This window comes from Nothobranchius furzeri, chromosome 2, assembly GCF_043380555.1.
Source record: "Nothobranchius furzeri strain GRZ-AD chromosome 2, NfurGRZ-RIMD1, whole genome shotgun sequence".
Lineage (NCBI taxonomy): Eukaryota > Metazoa > Chordata > Actinopteri > Cyprinodontiformes > Nothobranchiidae > Nothobranchius > Nothobranchius furzeri.
Window position 1 is genome coordinate 67,755,927 of NC_091742.1, and position 18,741 is coordinate 67,774,667.

The 18,741-nt window shown below is 40.7% G+C and overlaps 1 protein-coding gene across 2 annotated transcripts in view; it reads right to left on the reverse strand.

The window, feature by feature from the left end:
* The window catches only part of LOC107377411 (phospholipid-transporting ATPase ABCA1), a 324,049-nt gene that overhangs the window by 67,289 nt on the left and 238,019 nt on the right, over positions 1 to 18,741 (reverse strand). For both annotated transcript variants that reach the window (XM_054747824.2, XM_015946964.3), the window contains exons 39-42: positions 16,405 to 16,549; positions 5,647 to 5,770; positions 3,456 to 3,585; positions 1,829 to 1,949 (exon numbers count right to left, since the gene is read on the reverse strand). In XM_054747824.2, coding sequence (XP_054603799.2) covers positions 1,829 to 1,949; positions 3,456 to 3,585; positions 5,647 to 5,770; positions 16,405 to 16,549 — 520 coding nt within the window. The remainder of the gene's footprint in view (positions 1 to 1,828; positions 1,950 to 3,455; positions 3,586 to 5,646; positions 5,771 to 16,404; positions 16,550 to 18,741) is intronic.

Here is an 18,741-nt window from a genome sequence, read left to right on the forward strand (position 1 = left end):
TAAATATTTTGCTGAAAATGAACATTACAACTAAAATATGAACAAATTAAATGTTTCAGCTGGCTGAATAGATTGTTGCCGACCCCACCGAGAATCGAACCAGCATCAGCTGAGGGGAAAGCAAAACGTAAGTCAGACGATCTTGCCACTGGACTACCAGAGCCCACAGGGAGGGGTGATATGCTGTTGGACAGGACATTTGTTAGAGCGGCTGTGGGCACATATTCGCTACGAGAAACCTTTTTATTTCGGGATATATTCAGACTTTGTCATGTAGCAAGTTATATTTATCTTGTTTAATTGGAGCACAGAACATAGCATTAACGACTGTAAACTAGTAACAGCCGTAATTCATGTGGGTCAGGTCAGTTTGCGATAAAGTTGAAAACAAAAACGGAAGTCAGTGGGCTAGGCTGAGTTTGCGTGAATGGGCGGGGTTGACTCTGGTGCAGCTCCACCTTATGGTGCAGCTCCGCCTTTGTAGTTCTGCAGCGAGCACCCTCTCTAGTATTTTGCTGTAGCAATCTATTGTGCAGAGATCGATTAGCTTGGTCCACTGAGATCTGTGTGTGTTTGGGCTGGACTTTCTCTTCAGGAGCACGTTGTGTAGAGAAGTGAAATAAATGTTACATGCATTGTGCTTTAAGTAAATCTCATCAAACTTTCTCTCATCTGGGTTTATGAAGTTTTACATTCTGCTGCTCCAGCAGGTGGCGCTGCTTCGTGAGCTCAAACAGAGCTGTTTATTTCCCTACTTTTTCAGAACCTGCGCTGAACATTTTAGAGGCTCGGCTATGAGCTGCTAGCTTCCAGATCGTAGCTGCTACTAGCCAAACAGTTCAGCCCCTTATTTTCAACCATGTCACTCCCTGCATCCTCAGTCTCTTTTTGCCGTTTGCAACACTTACTCCTCTGTTTTATTAGCTATGTAACCAGAAACTTGCAGGGGGCTAACGCTAGGCAAACATTAGCTGTTAGTAGCACATCTGGCTGTGAACTGCGTGGCTCTATTGGGACTGGCTATTCATCTGTTCTTTACATAGAGGTGGTTCTAGAATAGAATAGACTTTATTAATCCCACAGTGGGGAAATTCACTTGTTACAGCAGCACACACGTGATTGCTGCCATTTCTGTAGAATTATAATTTAATAGAACCTGTCTGATAACATGAATAGGCTAACTGGTCTCAAAAAGCAGCACATCATGCCTTGTGCTAAAGAAAAGTAAGGGTGAACGAACCCAGAACAACAGCTAAGCAACCAAGAGATTAATAAACTTGGTGAACGTTATGGCCAGAGTTCAGGATTCAACAATAAGAAAAAAACAAAACTTCTGCCGACCAAAAAGAACACGAAGACCAACTCTAAATTTGCCAAAATCCTTTTGATGTGAAAAGACTGTACGGGTAGATGAGATGAAAATGGACTTTTTTGGAAGTAGTGTATTGGTGTTGCTTCCAGAGGTGCTGCATGCTTGGCAGGATATGGAATTGTGTTTTGCCCCCAAGCCACTAGGGACCCCCAGAGGGCTGACCATCTTTAAACTGCAACAGTAGTTGGACAGTAAGAAGCTGTCATTTCACAGCACGATTGGCCATCTCCCACCCCCTGGTGTGACCACCGTAACAGTACTACAACCAATGCAGACAACATATAAATTGAGAAATCGAAGAAAAACAGGAATAAATAAAAGCCATGCAAAGAACTTGGGAGCACAATCCTATGCCGTAAACACACCTATACCTAGTTGTTTAAGATGGTTTTCTAGTTTCAGAGGTGTCTGAAAACTCAAAATCGGGGACATAATTTTGTACCAAGACAGGGTTACCTTAGTGAGGTCATAGGTCCTTAGCAGGTCATTTTGAGCTCCGCCTTCATACACTCGCCTACGTTCCCGGGCAACATCAACATCCTCTTCCTCTGCAGACGGTGGCGTTACTGAAATAAGTCTAGCAGAGAAAGTGTCACACTCGGTTATAAATACCCCTCATTAAAATTAACGTTAACCAACATGACTAATTATCTCAGTCAAAGTTGAAGCTCACTAAACCTCTGTAATTTTCATAAGCTGCAGAAGCCACAAACATCCGTTTCTATGGCGACTTTCATTTGAGAGGAAACCACACTCATGCAAATACAAGTTTTGTGGTTTTTGGCAAACCCAAACACAGTAGAACAGCTGTTTAACTAAAATGAATAAACATTAGTTGCTATTTAAAATGCAGAGCAAAGAAAGACTTATCAGATATCAGAACATAACGTCAAATCAGAGGAAATAAACAAAACTGAAAGAAGCATGAAAAACAAAGTTATGTTTTCTTTGGATGAACACAAAATGTTCTTAAGAGCTTGTGCAATGCTTATGCAAAATAAATTCTCTTTTTTTAAATCTCTTTTGAAGGATGAAGGGGTGTCTAAGTTTTAGTTCTTATAATAATAAATACAAATACTGATAAGGCACTTTAGAAATGGCTCAATTTTAGCTGCTGTCTCATTGGCTTAAGGATTTTCATAGTTTTCCATCATGTGACCAATTCACTGCCCTGGTTGGAAAACATGACTCCATCAGGGCAGCAAAAAGTAGACATTAATTCTGCAGGACAGATTTGTTGCATTTCCACCTGTCCTGAGATAAAGTAACTGCAGGTGTATGGGCAGTCCAGTGAGCTAATCAAATCACGATGTTTGAGCTGTTGTGTTGAGGCCTATTTTGTTGCATAGTGGCTTCTTAATGTAATTAAACCACCTGGGCCACTACGACTGGGCGATATGGCCTAAAATCAATATCACAATATATTGAGGATTTCACCTCGATAACGATAATGGACGATAACTACATGTATGCACAGTGACAAAGGTTGTCCACTAGATGGGGCTGTCACATGTATTACGTTGAGTCAGGCATGTGCGGGGGTGGGGGTGGGGAGGCTTGAGTACCTGCCCCTTTGGTCTGAAGTGCCCAAAGTGCCCTTTCTCCGGTCTTCCGTCAAATTTTAACGTTCAAAATTGTCCAGTATGTCATTGATAGAAGGGTTTTCACTGGTTTTTGTTCTCGTTTTTCTGGCTTTCTGGCGAATCTGTTTAAAATGTTTGCTCTATATGTGCCCCCTTTTTAACTTTGAGCACCCACTCCTTGAAAGGTCTCTGCACGGCCCTGCGTTGAGTCACATTTTTCCATCACTCAAGGTGGTGCAGCTTCTTAATGGGACATGAACATTACCAACCTACACACATCTTTGAATTTTTTATTACTGACATGGGAAAGTTTATCTCGATAAGAGTCACAAATTTCGATAACGATAAATTTTCGATTTATCGCCCAGCCCTAATGTATGATTAAAAAAAAATCTTGACAAAAAAAAAGAAAGATTATGCTTTTTACTTAACTCTAATCCAATAGAGAAAAAAGGAAATATGAGAAATGACCTAAAATGGTAGGTAAAAAGCAGCGTTACCTTGGTTTGCAGAAGAACTTGTACTGGATGAGGATTGTGAGGGTGAACATCACAATTCCCTGGATGGACATAGCACACAGATTTTTTCCTACCATTCCCCAGCTTAGTGGATTCTTAAAACGATCTTCCCCTGATACAGAAGAACAGAAGCAACACGGGGTAGAAAGAGAGAAAATGAAGTCACTTTGATTAAACGCATTACTGCTTTGGGTAATTTCATGTCAGACTCCAGCTCTTATCAACACTGTCTGGGGAAAGTTTTCGACATAACATGCCAAAACATAAACACCACTGATTTTTTTTCTGTTCACGGACAGCTAAATTATAGTATGTGCCTTCGCTTATTTACGTGTCTCGGAAAAAAATGAAAGGCGGCAGTTTAAAAAAGCCACTTAGCCTTAAAGTAAAATAATATAAAGTAAAAAATGTCTGCCATCTGCGTCATGTGAAGAAATTGTTGACATTGTGTTCTTTTAGGTAGAAGCCTATTTGGCTGAGAAGCAAAGCAGTGACAGCCCTCTACGCTAACTTTCGTCCTCCTCTCAGCCTTTTCAACCAAGTACGATATGGGTCCATGGGTGTGTGTGTGTGTGTGTGTGTGTGTGTGTGTGTGTGTGTGTGTGTGTGTGTGTTGGGAGGGGAGACAAGAAAAACGAAGGTGCTGTCCGTCTCATTCTTTGGTAAATAGCCCCTCTCCACACAAGCCCTTTTAAGTCGTGATTGCTTTTCTCTCTGCTCTCCACTGCCGCCACAAATTATTCCTCAAACCGCTATTTCCTGCCCCATCTCTCGACAGATAAGACTCCTCTTCCTCTTTCATGTGCCTCTTTGGCTCTTGATGGCCCTCCTCAACCACCCGGCTCCACCTCCACAAACACCTTGCCATCCCCCCTCCGGTCTAAATTTCACTTGTGTGGACAGAAGGGCTTGAGTGGAGGTTTAGAGCAGTGATACTGGTCCAACATTTTCCCCTGGGGAACCAGCATTTTGACAGAAACGGTACAGAGCCACTTAAAAAATGGACCAAATTTATTTGTAGGTATGTCTATTCTTCAGACCACCAAAAGACTACTGCTCATGTTAGGCTCATGTTATTTGCTACTGAGAACCGATTCACGCGATATGAAATGGTGCATTGTTTTGGTACCATAGAGTTCTGTACCCGTCCTTCATTAACGAGAACTTGTGAGACAGCGATTTGCCAAGATAGACAGCAGCACATGCACATGTTGATGACCGCGTAATGTCGTCAGTCGCTGCGGGTGAGCTATAAAAAGAGCAAGCAGCATGGTAGAGAGAAGGCCTCTAAAGTTTGGGTTCAATTCACCAAATGCCATGGGTGACTGGGTGATGATGACAACATGGACAACAACCTAAGTGAGGCATCATCATCTTAATCTGCTTCAGCGGGTCATTTAAATGTTTAAGATAATGTTAGCTTGCTATTTCATCTTCCATTGCTATCAGCTAACGGTGCAATCGCTTTCTCCACGGAACTTAGAAATTCCACCTTCCAAGTAGTAAAAACCAACAGTTTGAAAAAGAACAGCAAAGGGAATGAAGATACACAGTAAATTTAGCTCAAAGCAAAGATGTTTGCTTCAGTTTAATTTGCAGCTATTACAACTACAAGGACCCACCCATCATACCATTTGTCCAGAGGAGAAAGAAGAGGAAAATGAGTCCATAGAGCTGGGTTTAAGTTTTTGCATAATTTAGAAACTGTTGTGGTTAGAGGTTTTCATTTGGAAGAATTTTGAATAACACTATGATATATTGCATCTATGTATATCTATATATCTATATAGATATATAGATATGTGCTATGGGAGTGGTTTGAGTACATTTGACCCACGGTGCTGCTTCAACAGCGCAATATAGCCTCACGAGGGTCGAGGAGAGTTTCAAACGTAATGATTTTTGTGCAGCTGCACGACTACCAATCGGGAGCTAGTTGTGAGATGTTAATGGCCATGTACATTATACTACACACGACACAAAACTCAACCCAACTACAAAGATTGTTAAACAAGTGGAAAATCTTTTGAAAACTGGCTGCCAATCACACTGCGTATGCCCAGCTTAAAACAGTAATAATGATTTAGGTAAAAATAAATATTAGTTTTGAAACAGATTCTATTTTTGTCCATTTTCCCCTATTATTCTTTATAAAAACTGTGATTTTTCTTACCAAAGCTGATGAAGAGCGTTGCCATGGCCTGGTTCTTTGCCATGTCAATCAGTCCTCTGCCCAGACAGAAATGTGGGAATATCAGCAGCACCTGCTTCACTATGTCGTTGATGTGCTTAACATTCTGTTGAAGAAAAATGACACAAACACCTCAGAAACATATTTACCCTCTCCCTGATTGTGGAATTCTACAATCCAAGCAATTTTGTGGAGTATCCATCTCAAATCAGCAGGACTACGAGCTAAAAGTGTTGAAGACAGAGCTGATAATTAACAAACACCCGACACTTTCAATTGCATGCTGAGAACAGTTGTGCTGCTCCAAATGTTGAGCTGGAGAAGAAATATGAATCAAGTTTTTATCTGACGCTGGAATTCAACAAACATTGGGGACTGTACTGTGTGATCGGTGAGAAACTAAGTGCGTACGAGCACAAACGAATGAGATGCAGCTCAGGCAAACAGATGTTCATCTTTAAAAATCATAACCGAGGTTAGTGGAAGCATCCAGACATGCACTGAGAGAAGCTCAGTGTATTTTTTCTATAGACAATGTTACACAATGACCTGGAAAAAAACAAAAGCAAATAACAAATTATATAATTGTTTAAAGATAAATATAGAAACCATATTTAAATAGTTTAGGACGGGGTTTGGCAACCCGCGGCTCTGGAACCGCATGCGGCTCTTCCATCCATCTGATGCGGCCCTCTGTGCTTGTAAAATAATGAATGGATATTTAAATAAAATGCTTTATATTTTACTGCATTAATTTTACACCTGTATGCTAATTCTAAATGTAAAGATTGTCCTGAACCTGAACAGTTCCAACCCGGTCTTACTGTGAGACCAGGTTGACGGGTCACGCTTGTGCGTAATCATGTAGGCGCATTCTGAGCTAAAGAGGATGTGAGATTCTGGGATTCTCCTCAGACGGCTCCTGGATGTGTCGCCACATTGGAGACAGGAACAAGCACTATTCAGCCAAAGTTTCATAATCAGGGAACATTTTCTAAGTGACAAGTCTCGCTTCAGTCGGAGGAATCTTCCTACATGCGCTCTGGTTCTGCGACGCGCTCCAAGCCCCTCTCCACATCTTCAGCTCGCTGTGCACCGTAAGTACACGCTGACAGTGAGCTGCGCTGAGCAGTGTCCAGTTCAGATGGGAATCTTTTCTTGAGTGATTTAGCTACATCTGCAATGTGCGAAACAAATAAAATGTCAGTTCGTCTGCATGCGTCGGGGTAATTCTTTCTATTCTTTCTCCGTCAAAATAAACAGTCAAATACGGGAACTATCCGGTCAACACAAGCCCTGCTTTTAACTGTTCTGTTTTCTTGTGAAAATTATTGCAAAGAGATATAATTTAACTTGATTACCACCAGAGCCAGGCGCGCCGCGCCATTATCTCGTCACTGTAAATGAGGGAAAAATAAAATGATTGGATCCTTTTCTGACCTTCCCCACCTACAAAGTTTAATTACAACGATCAAACGTGACAGAGCCTGGATTTGTATTCTGAACAGTCTAAACATGTTTTAAAAAGAAACGTATGACAAAAGTGGCACCTGCTCAGTAAAACCACCAACAGGGTGAAAAATATCAAAATATTGTAGGCAGAGACGGGTTACAACTTCTGGATCCATTTTATATAAATCATTTTATTGATTATCGTCTTATGAAAGATAACTTTGACGTACACGAGCGACTGGTACTGGCTGCTGTCACCTGTTGTGAGCAGCGCTCTGCTGTCTGAGGGCAGGCCCCGCCCACAACCCCACGGCTGCTGTGGCTCCCAGTGTTTTCTTTACTGTGGGAAACGGGTAATAATGGCTCTTTGATGGGAACAGGTTGCCGACCCCTGGTTTAGGACTATTAATATGATACCAAGAAATTAACTCAATACAGTTTTCAAAACTTCAGAGAAATAAATACATTTTCAACCCTAAAATTCCAATTGTATGTGGTACACCGGATTGGTGCATTCCTGAAAAGCATGCAATCCTCTGCTTGTTTTAAGTACTACATATGGTGAGTTCCAATTTTATTACTGCCCACTACCCAAAAAAGGAAAAGCAAAAAGATGCATTAGAGGACTTAAGTGCCAAGCCCCAACCTCGTAATTGGAGGGTTGCAGGTTTGCGCCCCGCTCAGTCTGCCATTCGTTAAGACACTTAACCTGATCTGCCTGCTGGTGATGCTCAAAGGGACTGGTGGCACCAATGCTTGACAGCCTAGCTTTCTTTAGTGCACCCCAGGGCTGTTGTGGCTACATTGTAGTTCATCCCCACCAGTATCAGAATGTCTGTGTGGATGGGTGAATGTGATGTAAAGTGCCTTCGGGGGTTGTAGAACCCCAGAATGAGCTATTAATTACTGGCCATTTACCATTTAATTAAACTTGTGTGTGTGTGTGTGTGTGTGTGTTCTCTTGAAAAACTTGAGATTTTTCAGTAAATGTTAGTAGAAAACAATCATTGAATGCACATTTAGTAGTTATTAATATGAATTAATACATTTTGAGACAACCCATTTCAAGATGGCTGCCTGCCACAGCCAACTACTACTAGCAAACAGAAATGGCTATAACTAAACCAATTTTCCACATTTGTACTTGTTAATTTCACCATCCCCAAGTAACCCTAACCCTAAAAATGGACATTCGATAAATAACTAGCTTTGTATGTCAGACATGTTCAAGATGGCTACCACAGCCAACTAACCTAAAGAAACAAAAATAGCTGGGATTCTATTGAAGTTACAGATATTGAGCAAAGACTTTGTGTGGCAATATGAAGAATCCTCCACAGCACATATGGTAATAAATTAGGGACAGCAGTAGCTCAGGAGGTAGAGCAGGTTGTCCAGTAATCGGAAGGTTTGATCCCGGCTCTGCCCAGAGAACTTTCTCTACCGACATGTGACAAAATAATCCACTGCTTTTCATTCAGATTTAGGCGCATCTGCTTGAATTTGTGAGTGAACTGGCACAGATGAAGATGGCTCTGATGGTTTTGTCATAAATTAACTAAAATTGGTGATATGTGTAACCAGGTGGGTATCTAAAAACGAGAAATATACAGTGTAAATCCAGGCTTCTTTTACACCACCTTTCTGGTTACAACACCTGTTTGGGTCAGAAAATGGTGCTTGTCCCACATTTAGAGGTAGAAAGTTCCAGAAGAAGAAGAAAAAGCCTTATTCCTGTCCTGTTGCAGTTTGGATTTTGGAAAAGATGATAAAGGAGGACATTTTGAGCTGAAATTTGTTGGAAAAGCAAATGAATAAATATTCAAGATTCTCGTTTAGTGTTCTTGTTTGTGGATTGTTTTCCATGCATGTTGATGTAATGTTAACCCTTTGATGCATGAATTATGAAATCTTTCACCATGATTTTTGTAACTTTTTTTTCCATTCATCTTTAGGTGTGAATGAAACAAATTTCAACAAATATTTGTAGTAAATTTTTATAATTTACAAATAATTTATTACATGACCACCTCAGTGGACAGCGTGCATTCTGAACATGAAATGTGTTGGCTTGACTTACTGAAGTCCAAATGGAGGGGCTCAAATGCAACAAAGACTTCAACAGCTGTGCTTAATATCAAAAATAAATAAATACTCATTTTGAACACCTGTCCACTGTAGTGACCATTATGCATCAAAGGGTTTATGTTTCATTTGTCTGTGTGTGTGGGGCCTTCTTTAAAAGTGCTACTGATGTTTGGTGTACTGTTTTTGCACCATTTCGTGTCGTTCTATGAACTGTTTTTTGAGAATAAAATCCCATTTGACTTTGAAGATTTTTTGTGGTCCATAAAGCTGGCTTCATACATTTCCCATCTTTGCATTTTCCCTTGAATGTAAATTTTCTTTTAAACTCCATCCGCCATAGAAACAGTAAAAGTCTACAAAACGACAGGCAGTTATAATCAAAGACAGGATAGATTTGCTTGCATAAGTCTCATGCAAAGAGGCAAAGAAACAGAACGTACGAGATCTCAGAAAGGACAGCGAGGGTGAGACAGGAAACAAAGACAAACGGCGGCAATTTAGAACATGTGGCACTGCTCAGAGTGCCAAAGCAAATTCATACAATATGCATAACGCTTCAATGCAGCAAAATCCTCAGAGCTCTTGCATCCATTAAGTCTATAGATTCATCATTCCATGTTTTGGGAGAGCCTGAATAAAGATTAGTTCACTCTGCAGTCAAGGTGCAGCTTCATCCAACTATGCAGAGATTTCCTGACAATGGTCATTATTGTCCCAGAATTCATCGATGTATGTGTGTTACTGTGCAGTGAAGTCGGTCTGCACGACTGAACATTCAATATGCAGTTACAATGAATGATGGCATGAAGTTGTATAGGACTGTCAACCTTAAAAGCACAGATGATACAAATCCTAGATTCAGAGGTTTTCATCAGATTCCCTTGATGTTAAAAAACACTACTGAAAGTGATCTATGTTGATTAGCTTATTGCCAAGGTAGCCAAGGTAACCTTTATTAGCGATGTGCAAAGCTTTACCATCCCACCTGCAAATGTGTTAAAATGAGCTCATTTATGAATGGTGCGGTGGGAACTTTGAACAATGCTGTAATTGATAAATGTGAATTGAGTACAGCTAAAAATGGAAAAATTAGGCAGCAGTTTATACTTCATCACTACACGCAGATCTTGTTTTTAACTTTTAGTTTAAATTTGTGTAAAACATCCCTGGATATACGTATGAAATGTGCAAATTTATTATTATGTTATTATATATTGTTTTTCTTGAAATGTGAATAAATATTATATATATATATATATATATATATATATATATATATATATATATATTTTTTTTTTTTTTATTTATTTTGCCTGTTGGTGTCAAAATTACAAATGCCAGTGCTGCTACGTCAGCTCAATTCAGATTCGGCAACATCAAAAACTCAAAGTGTAAACAGTAACCAAATCCCACTTTGTTTATTTATTTATTTATTTTTGGAAAGGAGAAAATGTAACTGATCTTTGTAGGTCCTTTTAAAAGCCTACTCTAAACCTCTTATTTGCTCTCCCTGCTGCTCATTCCACATGATCTTAGGGTCTTGGACAAATCTGGCCCCAACGGCGACAAAGCCACTCTCGTGTGCACGGCCCAAACGGAACAGTTTTGTATGCAAAGTAGAACAACTTCATCTTGGTAGAGGTAAAATTAATATTTATGCAGCAAAACAATTTAAAAGCAATCTTTTAGATGTAGATTTTTTTGAAAGCATATTACACAGAAGGCGTGCAGGTCAATGAAAATAAAGCAGCTTGACTTAATCTTCTGCCTTTGTGGGAAAACACAGTAAAGCTGAAGATCAAAAGTGGGCAGAGAGAGATTACTTTCCCTTTTTTCATGAGTAGGTGGTCACTGGGGTAGTTTCTCTGAGGAAGATTTGAGAATGGGATGAAAAAGCCTTCTTGATTACGATCACGATGCCAAAGCAAACCTTCAGATACAGAATTTAACCATAATTTGTTCAGATTTTCCTCTACATTTAAGCTTTTTTTCTGAAGAACTAAAAGCTACTGCAATACAATTGTGCCCTTTTAGTACAAATAAACCAGTACCAGAGCGTACCAATTAAAAAAAGTAACACACATACACACTTAGAGGACTGTTTAATGATAAGTTTTGACATAAATCTGGTTGTTTCGGAGGCCCTGTCCACACATACCCAGGGATCTGCCAAAACGTAGATATTTTTCTACGTTTTGGCCTGTCCACACATCTGCGTGTGGACAGACAAAACCGGAGTTTTAAGGTCCGCAACGTCACTTTCCACGACAGAAAAATGCTGACATCACGTGTGCGACCTGTGTTTACACTAGCCGACAGCACGGATGCCCTCAGAGCTGCGCTCGCTTTATCAATTGTCCAAGCACTTTTTGCTTGTTTGTTTTTGCAAGCGGAATTACTGCTCCTTGCGGAAGACCACAGACGAAGGACGAGGTTAAGAACGGGGGAAGTACTGCCGCCTACAGGTCTGGCATGTCCTTAACAACGTATTTATCCGGGTACGTGTGGACAAAGTTTTTTTCTAAAACGAGGTGGTGTGGGTGCAAGTTTTTGGAGGGGCGGATATTCGTTTAAAAAAACTGGCTACATGTGGACTAGGCCTAAGATATACATGGATGGATGCATTTACCACACATTTACAGTGTTCCTTACGTTCACTGCAGAGCTTCCACTGAGATTTACACCTCCCCCCCAAAAAAAAGAAAGTCAACTAAATAAACAACAGCAACGACCTTGGCTGAAAGCAGCTCATTTGTCAGGTGGAAGAATGCAAACAAAGCAAGACTTAATGTGAGATCTGAACGTTAAAAAATAGATCTTCTCCTAACTGGTTACTCATCAAAGAGGCCGCGGAGACTCTTAGTCAGGGATGATGAAATGTCAGACAATCCCTCCCCTCCGTTATGCATATGCTGCATGCTATAAATCCCTTCCGAGTGTGATTTGAAGGTGGTGGATTGTGTGTTCTCTGCTTATCTGACCTATATCGCTGTGTGAGCCTATTCCCACAGCGTGGCTTCATTCATAACACCAGCAAATCTCCGGCAAAACTCAGGGCTCAAACAGTCCACTGGTGTTTTATGGGGTTAATATTCAAGCTCTTGTTTAATTACAAAAGCTCCGCTATGTGACTCATGAGTTTAGATATATTGTAATGACGGACGTTACCGCAGTTGCAGCATTGGACACAATCTGCTCTATAGTTACGTTGGGTTTCATACCTTTACAGTTGTCCCTGGAAAAAAAATCTTCCAGTGCCTGTGGATATCTCTGAGTGGCACGTGGTGGAGGTATTGACTCAGACATGGCTCCAGGCAGAAGGGAGGCTGGGATTGATGCAGTCTACCGGGAGTTGGACAGTCCTAAGGGGTAGAAAAATCTCCCGACGGTTTCGAGACGAAACTAGGGCATAAAGTCTGTAAAAGTGCTTCTCTGGTTCCTCACTCTGCTACTTTTTCTTTTTTCTCTCATGGAAAAAAAAGAGCTATAACCCAGAGGGGATCTATCTTCACCCCGTGTCTGGGAACAGTAAATGCATATAAAGCCTGTAGCTTTACTTTTGAGCGACACTGTTTAACGCAACGCCTGAAAAACGATGAGACAAAGCTTAGATGGTGCAGAAGATGCATAAGGAGAGGATTGAGCTGTCATGTGTAGGAGCCGCTCTCTCGGGTGAACTACAGCACATCGGTTCGGTGTTATGTCTACCTCAGCTCCTTTGGTCCTCCACCAAATGCAGCTGGGTGGGAACCTGGAGAGTGTGTTGGTGGTTGCTGACTCATCAGGCTCTTATGAGAGGTAATTAGACGGAATTACCACAAACTTGATGTCACCGTGAAGCCTCATAGAAACACTCGAGAAGCGCTCCGTGAAATCCGCCTCTCTATGCAGCCTTCGGGAAACACGCTGCCCATAAAATTATTAACAAAGCCCAGCCTTTATGAGTGATACGCTTCACTGACACCATATTAATAAATAAAGAGAATGCAGACAACAAAACGGCCACCAAAAGGGATGTGCCGTCTGGAAGGCACAAATTGATAACGAGGGTTGGTGATAACGAAATCACAATGCAGATGAGGCCTTGTTAGGAGACAAGGAACAAACCGGGCCGCCGCCAGAGGAAACATCTAGTCGTCATCTATGTGTTGAAGGGACAAACCGAGTCGATTTCTCTGCTCTTTTTGTGTCTGAAGTATCAGAGCAGAGCTGTGGGAGACATTGTGATTCCTACAAAGCATCAGCTGCACGACAGGCTTGTCAAAGTGAAGTGTGTCTGTGTCTGTTAACACAAAGAATGTCTGATAAGCACCAAATGGAAAAACAAGACCAAACAAGTGTATTCTAATCATGTGCGTAAAAATGAAACAACAAATCTATCCGGACTCATTTGGTTATTTACTGTAAATTCCCAAAATGAACATTTCCAAGTTGGCTTAAAGTTCTTTTTTTCTTGATGTTACATAAAAAAAATAATAATAAAAAAATAACATGACTGACAGCCAGGCTCCTCTCACCCCTTCTTTTCTTAAAACCAAACTCTCCATTTCTTATTTAGCTCGTTTTTGGTGTCTTTGTCTTCTGATTCCTTTGAGACACCAGCAGCTTGCAGTCAAAATGAACAGTCGCTGATAGATGGATGAGGGAAAGTTCTCCGAAGACCCAATTTTGAGTTAAAAGCGATTAAACATTAAAAAGAATAGGGAAATTCAGTTCTTTGAAAAATCCTTGAGAGGATAAAGGGAACAGTCAGTGTTTAAAGCGGTACCAGGTGGGTACACATTCCACCCACATGTGTGAAGGAAGACTTTGTTTCCAAAACACTGAACGTTTATGGTTCAAGACAATTAGCCGTCCTCTGCTAACGCTTTTGCATACATTTTGATTTTCTAGCAGCGATGGGAATCAGAATGCCTGTGCCTGCTGTTTGGTGGGAGGCAAGCTCCCAGTCATGGTAAAGTTACATTTATATTGGATTACACCAATCAGGTACCTCATTTAGAACAATAGCATTTCATTGTCTTGACTTTGTGCTGTGAAGCCAGCAGTGAGGAGACAATGAATGGCCATGGGACTGGCAGGGCACACCGTCATTATATGACAATCTTTTGAATGTTCTGAGCTGTGAGGGTTTTGTGCAAGTAGATGAAGATGAAGCTTAATCAGGATGAGTTCCTGTCAAAACTGTTGTCTTCTTTGTACGTTCTTTGTGCCACTTCCAACTTCGCAGTATAACAAAGAACTTCTCAACCACTGGCGAGTAGTTTAGCCACTAATACTTGGTCACAACCTGCAGCAATGTATAGACTTGTACAAAAGTCTTTTCTGCATTTTTAATGTTGTTTTGGTCACTTATGAAAGTGCCCTGTATCAGTGTTTTACGGTATATTTTTAAGGATGCTCTAATCACGTTTATTGTTGCCGTTCACCGATGCGGTCACCAAAGGTGCTGATCACCAGTTTCAATTACATGGACTGGACATACATTTTCTATGTAGTTTTAATGAGTGCTATGGACTACATGATCTAGGAAAAAAGGGACAATAAAATCACCTTAAATGGCTGGTATTATTTTAGACACAAACATGTTTTTTTTATCAATAAAAAAAAACTTGCAACACAGTCAGTGGGTTTGTTTCTGACCTCTGGGTGCCAACAGGGTTCGTCCGTGGTTTCCATGGTGGCCCCATGAGCCTGCATAAATTTTTGCCCATTTCGATTTTAACGACCCCTACATTGGGGTCGGAAAAGGATAGAATGCCTTCTCCGGGTCAGGGATGTGGTCCTGCCTCAAGTGGAGGAGTTTAACTATCTCGGGGTCTTGTTCACCAGTGGGGAAAAGATGGAGCATGAGATGGATAGGCAGATTGGTGTTGTGTCTGCAGTGATGCGGGTGTTGTACCGGTCTGTTGTGATGAAGAGAGAGCTGAGCCAGAAGGTGAAGCTCTTGATTTAACGGTCGATCTACGTTCCAACCCTCACCTATGGGCATGAGCTTTGGGTAGTGACCAAAAGAATGATATCACGGATACAAGTGGCCGAAATTAGCTTTCTCTGCATGGGGTCTGGGCTCTCTGGTGAGGCACTTCTAACTGGGAAGAGACCTAAACAAAGACCCAGGACATGCTGGAGTGACTATAATTCTCCGCTGGCCATGGAATGCCTTGGAATTTTCCCGGAATTGCTGGTCTATGTAGCTAGGGAAGAGGGAAGTCTGAGCCTCTCGGCCTAATCTAATGCCCCCACAACCCGTCTTCGCATAAGATGGATGGATGACCCCTGCATGTGCTTTCAGAGGAACTCAGACATGGGCTTGTTAAAATCTGTGTGTGCAACTCGCTGTGGGGCCACTATGGAAACAGCTGACAAACCCTGTCGGAACCCATATGTTTATATCCATATGGGGCTCACTATGCATGCTGGCTGAGTAGGGATGTCAAAAATTCTCAACCTTCCAATGTTGTCGACCAACATTGGCATTGAAATGTAAGATTGGAAATAATCAGTAAATTACCAGTTGTGCTTGGAGAGCCAGAAGAGTCAGAATTTGTGTTTGAAAAGCCCAAAGGGTCCAAATTTATTTAGAAACCCAAACATATTGTGATACACTAATTATACACTATGACTACTTACCAGGTATGTCAGATGTCATCAGCCAACCATTTTAATGGGCTGATTTTGGCATTAAGATGTAAATTATATGGATCAGGTTTTACACCAAAGTGACACAACTTTTACATATCATGCACACATCATATATCAAACTATTCAGGTAGTTCAGCTCTCACTCAAAATGTTGAAAAATGACAAATCCAAGGTCTAGTCTTTGAGATTTTTCTTGGGGTCAATTAGCCTGGTTTAAATTGAAGTAATGCCATATTTTGCACAGGTAATGTTACATTTAAGTATCAGTGTAATGCTAGTTTCCTAAATTTATTTTTACTTTAGTTTTTCTTTTTGTGAAAAGGGGGGACCCCCACATATATTGGTATTGGTTCATATTTCTACTGGAAATTAAGTTGGACTATAACGGTATATTGAGTATTGGTAAAAAAAAAAAAGTCAATATTGAACATCTCTAATTATTAGTTTTAGGGCACTGTTCGTTTGCTATCAGTAATAGTGTGAATTAGATCTGACGCTTCTTGAAAGGACTGGATGAAATTAGTGAAAAAAGAGGCCAACACATATATCTCTCACCTCATCGTCAAAGAGCTCCATGATGAATGTGGCCACGCTGCCATTAATCCCAATGAAGAGGTTGATGCAGGTCAGAACCACGTACGCCGTGCTGGGCACGCTGAAGATGAAGGAGGCAGGATACATCATTGGAGTGATGGCCCACCTTAAACAAGAGAGGAGAGCAGAAAGTGAGTGAGTAACTCAAATAAAAACGGTACTGATCTCCACGCTGGCCTGCTCTCATTACTATAACCATCAGGGTTAGTACTCAGGGCAAATAATCAAAATTAGCAGCTACTGAATCAGTGCAATTTCCAGATTCATGAATCTAGATTACCCGGTCAGCTGTGCTGTTTCACGACACCAGCATCCTCTTCCAGGTCATTTGCATTTCAAGTAAGTGACCCATAAAAGTGCTGCAAAATAAATGCCGCCCACACTTGGCAGGCAGTAGATCAAGCTCAGTAATAGAGGCAGATGAAGCGAAGCAGTGGGTGAAGTGGTGTGAGAAGTGGGTTAACCAGAGCCACGGCAGAGGCCACACCAAAGCACCACCTCAGCATCCCACCTAAAATACATATTTTTAATTGTATTTTCTCAACATTTACATATGATTAAAGATAATTTGACTGTTTCTTGTACAGGTAGTTGCATTGCAGAGTCCTTCCTTGCATAGAATTAAGTTATGCTATAAATTTCTCTGAATATGGTTACACGCCTTTGAGCAAGCCACTGGAATTATTCAACCATAAAACACAGCTAAAAACAAGAACCCAAAATGTTTTCATTAATGGGGTTGTTATGAACTTTACCAGTGCACTTTGTGACAGAATTTAATATTTGTAGGAGTCATTTACTTGTAGATCTTTTTAAAGGTCAGACCTGAACGTCATTTTCTGTAATGTGTGTGTGTGTGTGTGTGTGTGTGTGTGTGTGTGTGTGTGTGTGTGTGTGTGTGGGTGGGTGGGTGGGTGGGTGGGTGCTTTAATATGATGGATATAACACGTGCAACATCTAAGTAAGCTATTGATTTTCAACATTAAGGCGTGAGCAGTAACACATCCATTTGTGACTAAATTAATTAAACGACTGCTTGGGATGAATAATTTACATAATTGGAACTATGTTATGCACGTGTGCATCACTTCTGTGTCTAGGCCAATACTGGGTTAACTGAAACCTTCCAAAGTGAATTTTCATAGAAAGATCCCAGACAGGTTATATTTTACCTGTTGTACAGAGGTCTTCATCAGGACCAGTTGCAAAGTGGACCATTACCCATACAATAGAAATCTATACAATCTTGAACTCCCATGACCTTGCATCCTTATATTGCTGGGTTTCACATGACATTGCATTTATGTCACCAAATGCAGATGGGAGTCCGGAAGCAGTTGGCGCCACACAAAACACTCTTTACTTTGGCGACTTGGCGTTAAAATCCCCAAATTCTATGTGGTCTACGGTTATTACAGTCAATCTAATCGGGACAAAGACAAACGTTTTTTTTTTCAACTCCCGAATGTAGTGCACCACAAAATACCTAATAAAAAAACTGTACTGAAAGAAGACGGCAGAGGTGGATCGGTAACCTACGGCTTAAAACAGGAGCTGAAACGGACAATGCTGGAGTTTACAGCGATCATTTTCTGACAGGTAAGAGATTACTGAGTGTTTTATTAAACAGCTGCTTAGAAACAGCCATAAAAACGACAGGTTAACAGTTTTATACTGTTTTCACTTCTCCTCACTGCAAATAACTTTCAGAGTGCTAACGTCTTTAGCAGTTAGCAGTGTTGTAACGTGGTGTTTATACCTTATCGCAAACAACCACCTTACAAAATACCTTACCATATAACAAACGTACCAGAAATTAGGATTTAAACAGGCATAAAACGTTAGTTACAAGTAGATCCTACATACTTATCGTCAGCATTAGCAATAGCATTGCTATCATGAGCTAATGAATTACAATAGCACTACCAAGCAAAAACAAGACAACGGTCACTTAAAGCTTCAGATCAATATACTTGAAATGAAGTAGCTGTAGGCTACAGCAAAAGGCAGTTTGTTATGCCGATCACGCCAGCGCTAGGTACATCCTCTACAGTGTATGAAAAGTCAGACTTCTAAACTGTACGGGTCATAAGAAGATAGATTTTTTTGCAAAACACTTCCTCTCCCCATTTGAGTTTTACGTGACTACAGAGTCAAGTGAGTGAATTCCAGCAACAGACACTGGCTTCCTGCTTTAAAACTTTCTATTTTGTTCTAGTGTTTTATTTGTAAATTTTAAATTATAAAAACTTTCATTTTTGCCTTTATAGATGATTTTTTTTTCATTTTGTGAGTCTG